This window comes from Aythya fuligula, chromosome 3, assembly GCF_009819795.1.
Source record: "Aythya fuligula isolate bAytFul2 chromosome 3, bAytFul2.pri, whole genome shotgun sequence".
NCBI lineage: Eukaryota > Metazoa > Chordata > Aves > Anseriformes > Anatidae > Aythya > Aythya fuligula.
Window position 1 is genome coordinate 49,859,394 of NC_045561.1, and position 12,825 is coordinate 49,872,218.

Below are 12,825 nucleotides of genomic sequence, written 5' to 3' on the forward strand. Positions count from 1 at the left end.
GGAGAGCATCTCCATATTTTTTTTTATTTTTTTTTTTGTGAAGAAATTTCTACTACATTGTTTTGTTGACTAAAGTTATTGCACAGCAAGCTTCCTTATGATTCATATCCACACCTCATCATACTGAGTTCAGGAACAGTGCCTTAACCCTTCTTCCAGAGCAGTCAGAGTGGCTGCATTTGAGACAGTTAGCCACATAAATGTGATGCAGTTCCAGGCTGTGTCAGATTTCTGCCTTCAGCTCCAGTGTTGGGGTATGCTACAGCTGCTGGGATGATAGGTTTTGGGAGCTCTTCAGTGCGTCACAAAAATAGATGCAGGTTTCTAGAGGAGACTGCCTGCTGATTAAGAAGATGTCTGCCTTTAGTCATGAAGAATAGCTGAGCTCCTATCTCTACCTCTGAATCTTGGGCTTCAAGCTTCTTGAGATGGTACACTTTTGAGAAATATGTGCAGCACTGTATTTCATTTATTAGTCAGACAGCAGAATAGACTCCTACCCTTTGAGCACTACTTGCATTCTATGGTTCTGGAGAAGCTTGCATTAAAGTAGTTTAGAGAATTTGGGAAGTGATTGGAAAGAATCTGATGCCAACAGAGATAGAGCAAGATACATTTCTACAGAAAAATCCAGGTTAAAAAATAGTAAGACTTCTGGGAAAAAAAAAAAAAAAAAAAAAAAAAGGAAAAAAAAAAAAAAAAAAAAGCATGTGGAAAGAAGGAATGAAGGAAAAAAAATTGACAGGGAGATAATTACATGGAAAAAAATGTTCGGACTGTTGAGAAGAGCTGGGAATGTAGAGCATGCTAGATTAGGGGTTGGGCAAGGCATACAAACTACCTTAGAGGGGCTTGTTGCAAAGCAAGTTTCCTTTCCTTTGTCAGCCAGTGTTTGTTTAGTTATGCAAGTCAACTTCTATCGATGTATAATGTATACCAGCTGTGAAAATTACAAAGGTACAGAAATACAGTTTCATCCTAATAGTAGTAATAGATTTATATTTATAAATATGTTTACGGTACTTCACTTTCAGCAAGATGCTTTAAACAAACCATACTGGACTTTACGTCTAGTTAGTGAGCAGAGAGAGGCAGAAGTTCTGGAGGTGAAGAAAGACACCCAGCAAGCAGATGAGATCAAAGCCATGAAACAAGCATGGGAGTCTGCAGAGCCAGGAAGAGCTGTCAAGGTAATCAGAGAGCAATCCTTGTGGTAATGTGTCTTCACAAGTTGCAAAAACTGTTGTGACAGCTGAGCAGTTACCAAAACTGAGACACAAGTTCTTGACTCTCCTCTTCACCATTTGGTGGAAGATGGGAATTTTTTTCACAGCCAAAAGTATCAAAAGTGCTGATGTGCATGACTTCTGAGCAGGAATCTATATCGTCTACTTTAGGCTTCTTGAGATCACTGAGACTTTAGTTTCTGTTTTACTGAACAGAAAAAAGATTCTCCTTAGAACACTTGCTACCTCTGCACAAGTGCAAAGCTGCCACTTGTGGCAAGCTGAATGTTTACCATGAACAGATTCTAGTGAGAAATACATTGCTATAAACATGCCAGGAAGATTCCTGTTGAAGAACTGGCACCTGGCCATGTCATCAATCTAATTGTCTCCTACAACCAGGATTCCCAAATTCCTTCCGGGTTGCAGGTACCCATGAGCCTGTACATGCCACTGTGTATTAATTCACCATTTTGGAGAAGCAATACTAATTCAGATGTATCAAATGCAGCTGGGCTCTTTTAACACAACAGTGTTAAAGGTATATCTCAGAAGCAAAACCTCATTCATGGGTCTTTCCAGTTACATTGGCAGATTTTCTCATTTCTGTGTATGCAAAGCTCATACAATTTTCTGACACCATTTTATTAAATTCTCATCTAAGGAGAGATGCATTTCTTTGTGGTTTTGGTTGGTTGTGCTGGGACTGAAAATGCAAGCACTGCATCCTAAAAATTAACTGGAAATGACTCCACTTTGATGTGGCCACTTTGATGTACCCACTTTGATAGACTCTTCAGAATGCTGTTCTATCACCATTGCCTTTTTTTTTTTTTTTTTTTTAACTCTGAAAATCAACTGAATTACAGCTAAAGGCTTCCATTTTAAAAGCTTCTTAGGTCTATGGCAATATTCTAAACCAGTTATGATTATGAAAATTTCATGCAGTAGTAAATGTACATAATACAATGAAAAAGGTTTAACTTGTGTGTCTGCTATTCTAAGCAGCTTCTCTTCTTCATTCTTCTTCATCACCTGTCCCCAGCATCTGTTATCTCAGGAGTCACATACCTGTTGACCCAGGGAATTAGATTCCTGACTCCAGGCTGACATATGGCTCCCCTGTTCATTCTGGCAATCTGAGCTCTTAAGAGAAAGTCCAATGAGCCCAAGTCACCTTCTGAAAAGACAAGCAGAAGTGGTGATGCCTGTATTTAGTGTCAAAGATAATTTAGCCTGAGAGGGTTTGCACTCATAGATCCCATTCCTCAGGATGAAGCCCAAATCACCAAGGTTACAGGAGCTCCTAGGATGAAGTACTAGCTCCGTAAAAGAGATGCAGTGAGAGGGGCTCTGACTATGCGTTCGGCTATGAGGAACCAGACCCTGTTTTCAGGGGCTGATTTCTTTTAAATCCAAAGAGTATTTTAAACTGCCTGGAGGTCAGGGGTTTTCCAGTAGTTCACTGCATTTTTAGTGTACATACTCCATGTCTCAGGACTCATTTAATAGGAATCCTAGCATCTTTTCTGTTTCCTGACCCAGGCAGAGTTGTCTACTGCATTACTGACAGCATAATTTTCTTATTTGGGATATATACTAAATATAAACAGTATTCACTGAGAAGAGTCAAACCCTTCAAAGTGTGCTGCCTACTTTCTATTTTGCTGAGCTACCGTCTCACTAAGGTTTACTTAGAGGTTCTTATTCATATATTCAAGATACACTTGCTTTAAATTTAAGATAAACTTTAAATACTAGTGTCAATTTATTTCCCCTCTATGCAACACATTAAAACTAAAAAAATAAAGGTTCAAGAACATTACTAGAAAAAAAAATTGGATGTTTAACATTGATAGGTTATTATTTCAGAAAAAAAAAATGATCTGTAATTATGGCTTGAATATGACTCTAACATAAAGCATAGTCCTCATGTTTATATTCTTTTTCCACCAAGTACCTCCTTACACTATCCATGTTGTCTGAGGAGATGTTTTCATAGATCAAATCAGTGAAATATACTCACCAGTAAAAATAAATTGGCATCATATCTCAGCATGTCCTGGATTCAAAGATTTACTGTCCTATTGATTGCATATAGATTCCTACTTTGAAAATTCTTTGGGCTTTAAAGTATGCAATAAAAGTCTTATCTGGATTAAAACTTTGTTCTCTAGGCTTTTCAGGAACGCAATGAAGTTTATTAATAAGCATGCCTGCAAGAAATTCAGAGGAGTCTGTAGCTGAGACTGACGTTGCCAGTTTAACACCCAGATCAGAAGAAAAAGGTAAGGGTATAACTTTCTGTAAGGCGTGTCATCTTGATTTTTGAGGCATTGTAATTTTAAGATATAAAAGGACAATTATCACTTGAAAGAAAAATATGTCTAAAATTAATGTGGTGTAAACACTACAGTACAGGTTTTTCTGATATGGGTTCCCAAATATAACCTGTACATAGCACAACCAGTGTTTTAATGTACAGTGTGAAATTAAACAGTAGGATTTAAAGCATTCTGCATAGGTTATTGAGCTCCTTAAAACATATTTAATGTAAATAAATGGAGAGAACAGCCCCTTCAAAGGAGTCCAAATGCACAGTGGCATGCTTAGTCTCTATCTTCTCTGTCCCCTCTGTTTTAATTGTTATATTGCTCCAGCTGCAGAATACTCCTGCTGTGCTAGAATTCCAACACTAAACAAAGCTAGCATTTTTGGAAGTTCAGTGCAAAATACCTACTCCCTCAATTCCAAGTTTGGTCCCAGAGCTTGTGTAGTATATATGTATAGAAATGTATGCAATGTACAGAAATATTTTTTAAAATGTTTAGCAGCTGAAATTGCATGTCACTAAGATGCTACTACTTCTAATGCACATTTTCTTTGTTTTAATGTTTGTGGACAATGCTCTGGAAGTGAGGTGTCAAATAGTACATAAACACATACCGAACAGCACCAGTTTCCCAGAAACCTTGCACAACAGTTGTCCAATTTTTCTTAATGGTGACAATTTCTATGGGGTCTTCCTCTGTATTCCCCAGTAATTATTGAATGCTGATGAAAATCTGAGCTAGATACAAGGCTGCAAGTCTTTTTTTTTTTTTTTCTTCCCTCCCCCCCCCCCCCCCCCCTTTTTTTTCTTCTCCTGAGAATAATGCTGTGATCAGGTCATCAGATTAATAAAGAATAATAATACTCAGTTTGCTTGTGACAATATCTGGCCGTGGATATTTGCATGGAACTAGAATTTGTGACTAGTATGTAACCTGTTAAGATTAGTTTTTGTTAGTCAGGTAACTAATCCTCCCAGGAATGTTTCAGGAACTTATGGCAGAAATAGTCGTCACCTTATGCTATTGACAAATGGCATCATATTTACTTTTTGCATTCCAGAAGAACTTGAAAAAAAATATTATTTTATTTAAACTTATTGGGTAAGAACTTCAAAAATTAACAGCTGTCTACCAGGTTTTTTGTTCTAAACTAAGCATTTGGAGTGAAATGTAATGTTTTCATGAATTAGAGAGGTGATAACCCAGTGACTTTAAGTTGTTATGGTTCAGTTCCATAGTGTGTGGGAAAAGTCAGTAGTCTTCTTGAACATTTCTGTAATGTTCCATGTCTTAACAAGAATTTTCAGGCTTTAGAGAGTAATTTTCTGATGGGCAGTGTCTGAAGTACTTCCAAATTCTGTGTCAATTTCCTACACTAACAGAGACATCTGGTATAATTTGTCTAGGTAAATATAAGGTTTACTTTTTTTTTTTTTTTTTTTTTTGGTTAATGCTCAGAGACCTCTTTCATATTGTTGGTGAGAAAATATTAGTAATATCTTTAAATATTTCAATTAATTAATTGAATAAATAGGTTAATAAGAGAGCTTTTATGGAAACAAACTACCACAGTTGTCATTAAATCTCATCAAATTTTATGGTCTTTTCCACCACAGCCAGATGAACTGAAAGAAGTGCTGGAATAATCACAACACAGCTGAGCACAGTGACATTCTTAATGTCATATGTATCCCTGTGTTGTGAGAATGCTACATTAAAGCATAACACATATACTATCCATGTGATTAAAAACATGCTAAGACTGCATTCTTACAATTTTAAATTGTCATGGGAACTTTTTTCTTGAGATTGCTATTTTCCAAACAAAACATATGCCCAAAAGTGAATATATTTTTTAAAATATAGCCAAGACTGAGCAATCAGATTTTTATAGATTTTTTGTTTATGAAAGTGATCCCTTGCTTATTAAAATTTATTCTCTAGGCATTTTAAATTGGTTATTCTTGTTTATATTTACACATGACTCTTTCATGAGTCATTTTGATTTAGCTAAAATACATGTACAAATTTCACTCTAATATTTTTTTTTAGCATCTTTGATTCTATCATAAGTATCAGAAGTAAAATGCAGAAATATTATATCACCTCCAACCCATATTCTCTATTAATAATTCATTTTGCTGAGCCAAGAGAGGGGAAAAAAAAACTATATTACAAATTAGATGGACTACCATAACTGAACAACTGTTTTTAATCTGTTTTGCTGTAGGTTCTTTTTCTCTTACCTCAGAAAAGAGAAATCACAAGAAGCTATTGACCCAAGTTTACCAATACAGCAGAAAAAATGGAAGCCTCCAGACCTTAGTCCTTACATGAGGTAAACTACAGCAAGAAAAAATTGCCAGTGAAACAAAAATGAAAGACTAAAGGGTTTTGTATATATAGGAATTAGTAAATGCAATAAAATTGTTTAAGCACTTATATCTCATCCATGTTTTTTATGCCATATAATAGACGTGAATTTAGACTTAGTCCTTCACATCACTGATGTAAGCTACAATTCTGTCACATATTTGTTAAAGTTGTGACAATCCTGGATCATGTTTAATCTGTCCTTCACATCGCATGCACAGAATCACGCAGTAGCAAATGTAGAGTGTAGATGGTATCTTCATAGTTTTCCACTTTGAGTTTCCTGGCATAAATGTTTTTTAAAATCAGAAAATCAGTGCTTTCCTACATACTAATATAATTTTTGCCTTTTCTTTTTTTAACGTGTTGCGTGTCAAAGGAGTAGAATTACTGCATTGCATGTAATGAAAATGTGACATAAAAACATGAAGGAAATTCATATGCATGTAAATATATTTATTTCAGTGATCACCTTGATAGAAATGCATAGGAAGTTTGTCATGATATGGTGCTAGGCTCAATATATTTAACAAACGTGGTTTAGTTAATGATAATAGTTAATAACTGAAATATATATATATATTATATATACATATATATATGAATAAAGCATATATTGTATACTTTATTTCAAATATTCAAAATAATTATTTTGTTATTGCATGTGTCAATATGAACCTGTCTAGCTGATATGCATGCACTTGCATATTGGCTGTGCTGCAGCCAGAAACAAGTTCAAGCACAAGTCCACCTGTGTTCATCCTGGCATTTATGCAACTGGTTGATTTGCAGAAGATCTTAGACCTGTTTATTGCCCAAATTCAATTTTAAATTGAAAGGGAAACTGGTGTTATATTGAAATGAACAATATTAAAACAATAGAAATATGGGAAAAAATCTTCCATAAGTTTGAGTTATGGAACGATTTCATTTGTCTTTAGCTCCTTGACTTTTACACTCATCATTTAAGTCAGATAAGAAAAATAAAACAAATGTTTCAGTGCTGAATTATAATACCAAAAACTTCTAAGATATTTCTAAAAACTAAGATATTTCTTGCAAATTAAAAATGTGTAACATGTAGAACTTGTTCATATGCTCAAAGATGAGCATGATTTTACCAATATTTTAAATAGACATTCATGTATAAGACCATGCCTCACCAATGCACTTCCTTATTGGTGTTAAGTATAAGAAGGTGAAAGGTGATTCCTTAACCATATCTAACTGTAGAATAGTTATTTTACATTATGTAAGGCAAATATATACATAGAGTTATTATGAAAAATATACAACACCCTAAACTGTATATGAAATGAGATTAATATATTTGTTTTTCCTTTAGAAAAACAATGTCTGAATCTGTGCTAAGAAATGAGTCTATCATTCAACAGCGAGAGATACATAAACAGGAAAAAATCAACCATTTTAGAGAACTTCGAGAGCTGGTTTTGGAGCAAAGAGAAAAAGAGCAAAATGCTAGAGCTTTATTGAAGCAAAATATACTTGAAATGTATGAGAAGCTACAGGTAGGTTTTCAAGTTTATGTTCCTGTAAATGTTACTCTGATATCCACCGTTTGCATGAATATCTTGATCAACAATTCTCAAAACTTTTGCATTCCATATCAGTAATTAGAATTAGTGTACAAGTTTGAAATTTCACTTGGACAAAGGTTAAAACTAAAGTCCATAGGAAAACAAACAAACAAAACAAACAGTACTACACAACATCATGAATATTCTTAATATATTCTTGTTATAGTTCTTTGCAAAAAACCAGAATTTTAGGCCTATCACCATAACAGTATAGTTTAAAGTGAGAAGAAATTGAACATTTGATATATACGACCAGATGTACATTACATAAAGCATCTCTGTTTGTTTGTTTATTTTGTAATGTTGTGGAGTTGCATTTGTGGGTTTTTCAAAGTAATAAAGAAGATAATTCATGTAGGAGTGACTTGCTCCTAATATGTCCTACAGCAAAGATAGAGAACACAGACTTCCAGGAATATACGTGTTGTCAACAAATAACTGGAATTGTTAATCCTTAAAGAAACATAGCTACAAATAATAAATCTGGTATCACTAGTGAAGGTTCCATTGCTAGGATTAACTCACCAATTCATCACACATGAAATTGGTACAAAATATCCTAACAAAATTGGCTTAACTTTGATTGTCAACAGGAACAAAATGTACCTCTGATTGTCTGCAGGAACAAATGTGTTGTCACACAGTGGTGATACAGTAACCACTAACAATCAGCTGGTGACTGTTCAGAGTTCTTAAAAGTGGCTAAGAGACAATAAAATTAATTTTAGATTAAACCGACTGTTTAATTTAAATAACTTAAAAACACCTCCTTAACAAGTACCCAGCCAACTTTGTTTATATTACTTAACAATAAGCCTGCAAGGAGCCATAGTCCTCTACTGGTGACTGATTGATCCCTAATAACAATGTGTCCACATTTTCAGATGTTGCTATGATTTTGGATGCCTAACATATATTATTAGGGAAAACGTTTCTAGAATAGTTCGTCTGCTCTTTCAAGGAAGCATGTACATTTAAGATGTTCCACACTAGTAATCTGAGTTACTTGCAAATATGCATATTGTGCTGATTAGTAATTTTACAGGTTTTTTTAACTGTAGACCGCAGAGAACTATATAAAGGTCTCCATGTATACCCATTTTCCAGGATGGAAACATAACGGAAAAAAGTTTTTAGAACTGTCCAAGTCCTACTTGGCCTAAATCTCATTGAAGGCTGATGTGATTTAGGCTCCTTGAGTTTCTTCTGAAAATGAGACATGAGCTCCTTAACCATTTCAGTACTTCTGAAAACTAGGTTTTAAGTTTTTTTTGTTATGTGGAATATAAAAAATAAGTGTGTTTCTTTTTGTTTGTTTGTTTTTGTTTGTTTTGGTTTGGTTTTGACTTATTTAATACAACAAAGCCAGTAAGTAACAGAAGCAGGACTAGACCCAGATGTGTAACCAGTTTTTTGCCCTATCTTCTTCCCACACAATTAGCTTATTGAACCAGCAGTTAAAAACAAAATAAAATAAAATAAAAATTTCATGACTTTTCTCTTTTTTTTTTTTTTTTTTCATGGTGAAAAGCTTGATATATAGCTGTGTCCCTGTGACAAATAAGTAACAATACATGTCTGGGCAACAAGAAAAGGAGAGAGGCCCTACCTGTACTTATACAGTCAGAAAGTGAAATATAACTAAAAGGATGCAGTTGCTTGTGATAAAATGCAGATTCATGTGTTCCTGTCTGGTTTTGGCTAGGCATCCTTAGATGAAACACGAGGCCAAGTTCACAGCATTCGGGAAAAATACAGAAGCAAGCTGCTAGAGGCTGAACGCAGAAAACGTGAAGAGCTGGCAGCTCAAGAAGCAATCCTGCAAACAGAGCAAGAGAAGAAAAGCCCAGATGCACAGAAAAAAAAGCAAGGAAAAGGATTAGGAAAAAGAAAGTAGTTGATAGTACTACTGAATTGTACTTAACTCTTTGGGAAACAAAATCTATACGCAAAGATGAAAGACTAGTTGCTATTTTCCACTGTTTGTGTCAAGTATGTCACATTTTATCTCTCTGACTGCTGCTATCAAAAAATTGATTTAGTATTCTTTTTATCAAAGTGTTTGGTATTTTGCTTGTCATAAATGGTACTCAGAACTATTAAATTGTATACTTTTTACTGGAAATACATTTTGCAATAAAAAAATCATATTGCATTCAGAGTTTTCTCCCCAAATCATGCTTTCATTTTGTTTTTTTTTTTTTTTTTTTTTCAAACAATCAAAATGGAGCCAGTCAAGAATAAGCCTGAGTTGGAACAGTGAATGTAACCTATCAGTCTTGAAGTCATTTAACTTGGCAGAAACACGAGCTCCTTAAGTGGATGACAACTTGTGAGTTTATAATAATTAAATAGTGGCATACCACATATCTCTTATGCAGACATTGGAAGGCTTCCCAAAACTTGGTTTTGTAGACACTCACAAACTATCTGTGTACTGTAGTATTTTTTCCCTTTCATATCTGGCATCATTCTTGGAAGTGGTTTTGAATCTCACAGTAGTTCTCTGTAGTGGCAAGCTCATGGTACAGCCAAGGCTTGTTGAATGCTCCCTTAAATCTTATTACTCTCTTTATCTTTCCTTAACTATATTTTTCCCATGGTGGCTTTGCACAAAGTCATTACAATAAACCATCAGCTGGAACTTAAAAATGTTTCTTAAAGGTAGAAACAGTGTGTGTATGAAATGGCATTCACAGGCTTCCTGTATAAAGTGCAAAATATTTCCCTTCAGCTCTTGCTTTGATTGGTGTAGCATTCCTATTTTTTTTTAATACTGTCATCAAATACAAAAAAATACGTGTTTTCATACTCACTAGGTAGCACTCTGTAATAAGAGAGAATGGTCAAAACTTTTACAATGGAAAAAACTCCTTCTAGACCAGATGGAGCTGTTATAAATGGCTTAAAGAACTTTCTGTATGTAGTCACACACCGAAGTCTAGGAAGATTGACTGCCTACATGTTGTATATCTACAATATGTCCATTTCATTATCTAGGTACATGAGAAACTGAGAATCACCTATTTAATGTAAATCACAAGAAATGTTATCCTTTGTGTCCCATCCACTGATACTGGATATCCATTGCATTTTAAACTAGCTTTTCTTTTGCATCTTAATGACGTACCAGATGTTCAGCTTCTGCTGGTTTTGCTCACCTCTGTTTTATCAGTACCTTACTGCCTGGCTTGAACTTGACTCATTCCTCTATCAGTCTGATGTTTGTTCTTTGTACATCGTCACACCTACACACCTGCTGTGATGCCTCTGCCTCCATTCGGCCCCCTTCCTCCCATACAACATACACTAAACTCACTGGACTGAGTTTTTGTGTTTGTTAATAAGGAATTAACAACACAGCCCTAAAATTGCACTGATTTTTATTTCAAAGAGCAGGAGCTAGCTTTTGCTTTGACCCATACATGCTGCAAATGAAAAGCCTGTCAGTTTTGTGCTATAATTGCTCTGACTTTGTCCTCTCTATTTTGGAATATAGGCTATACTGCTTTATAATATTCCATCTTGTTTCCATGGCAATAGCACGTGTTGGTTGTCTTCTTATGTGAATCTCTAATGAGCTTCTGTAGAGGAAGATCAAGCTGAAGTTCTGTTCTTGATGTCACTGCAAGTGCTATAATGACATTCTGTTGTAAAAATCAATCCAACACCAGAAGCCAGCATAATCGACATCTAAATGTCAAAAATTGCAGCTAATAACCTGCATGATCACAACAGTTATAAACTGACTGAAACTTAGACACAGTGTACTCAGATCTACAATATCAAATCTAGTTCTGATGTTATGCACAATGCTTAAGCTTCATAATTTCCTCATTTTAAAGAAGTTCTGTGGCATAGTCAGAATCTGCTGTGTCTTTAGTGGCTCTTTTGTCAATTCAACAATGCAGGTATGATGAGGGAGTTATTGTCATGCTATTTAATTGCTTGTACTTTGGAGTATGTACTGTTTTAAGAGAAGCGCAGCAGCCAAGTTATTAAATACTTCTGCACATTCCAGAAAACCAAAATATCCACTTACATTGTAATGGAGCCTGATAGTCAAAAGGCTTTTTTTGGATTGTGCCAAAGAATTCAAAAACATTGGACCCAGAAATGAATTAAATTTCTAAAACCTCAGTTTTACATCAACACTACAGCTCTTTACATTATGCTATTACATTATTACATTGCAGGCTAAGTTAGTGGGCAGAGTTGAACAAAATTTACGATAAAACGTGCCTGTATTTCAAAGAAGTCATTGTTAGTAATTTAAGGAGCTATCATGTTTAGTACTTTACTTTAAGAAAAACAAATAAGTAAAAGTGTCAGCTGTGTTTAAAATTATATGATTTTTGCCTCCAGTTTGTAGCCCAAGTTGCCCTAAAGTCAAACCATGTGTGTTCACATGGATAAAACACTTTTGTGCTTTTGCCCTTTAGGAGTAAGATGGCTTTTAAGCATCATGATTTTGAGAGATCTACCCAACCTCTATATCAAAGGAACTTATTGCCTATATTCAGTACAAGAAATTGCTCAGATCCTATTTTTACAGATTGCTTCTTTAAGAAATATATCATATTGCCTCAAGCATTTGTATTTTCTCTAGGTTTCCTGTAATAAAAGCTCTGGAATTGGTCCTGTTTATACTCAGCTTGGACATTCAGAGCTGGATTTGGTAAAGGCATAAGGATAAGTTTTAAACCGCGTTCTTTCTTATTCAGTAAAGGACTTCAGCAAAAGACTGGAACATGGGGTCGAGCCCTTTACAGAACAGAATAGATAGGAGAAGCATTTCTGAATCAAGACACAATTGCGTGATCTTTTATGACAGTCTTTTTGGAAGCACAGTGGAGGAATGGCTGCATGAAAGCATACTTTACCAGATGCCCAGCATCTTCAAGTCACAGAGTAGAGGGTTGGAGGAGCTTTTTTTTTATTATTATTTTTGTTTGTTTGTTAGCAGTTTCATTCTAACGTTACTTACAGAAAACAATCCTCAAGAAATTAGCAGTTTTTCACTTACGCAACCGCTAATTTTTGTACATGGAAGAGTCTGTATATGAAGAACAGCCTGGATATCTATGTTGATCTCTAAACATTGTAGTTTAATTGTCTTGTGAGTTGGAGATCTATGTGTTTCTCCCCTGAAATGCCAGATCTTATTTTTGAAGAAAAACATGGCAACACCCATCTCTGTACATGCCTTCAGTACCTCCAGCTCATGAACCAAACACAAAACTAGTTCAGATCTCTGTGTTTAAAATGAAGTCAGGAAGGCTCTCAGTACCTGGT

At 35.0% G+C, this 12,825-nt stretch overlaps 1 protein-coding gene across 1 annotated transcript in view; it reads left to right on the plus strand.

Annotated features, from left to right (window-relative positions):
• Positions 1 to 9,427, plus strand: part of ADGB (androglobin) — a 118,152-nt gene extending 108,725 nt beyond the window's left edge. The window contains 5 exon segments of the mRNA XM_032183873.1: positions 1,035 to 1,213; positions 3,438 to 3,514; positions 5,816 to 5,897; positions 7,278 to 7,461; positions 9,236 to 9,427. Of these exon segments, the coding sequence (XP_032039764.1) occupies positions 1,035 to 1,213; positions 3,438 to 3,514; positions 5,816 to 5,897; positions 7,278 to 7,461; positions 9,236 to 9,427 (714 nt within the window).
• The last annotated feature ends 3,398 nt before the right edge of the window (positions 9,428 to 12,825 follow it).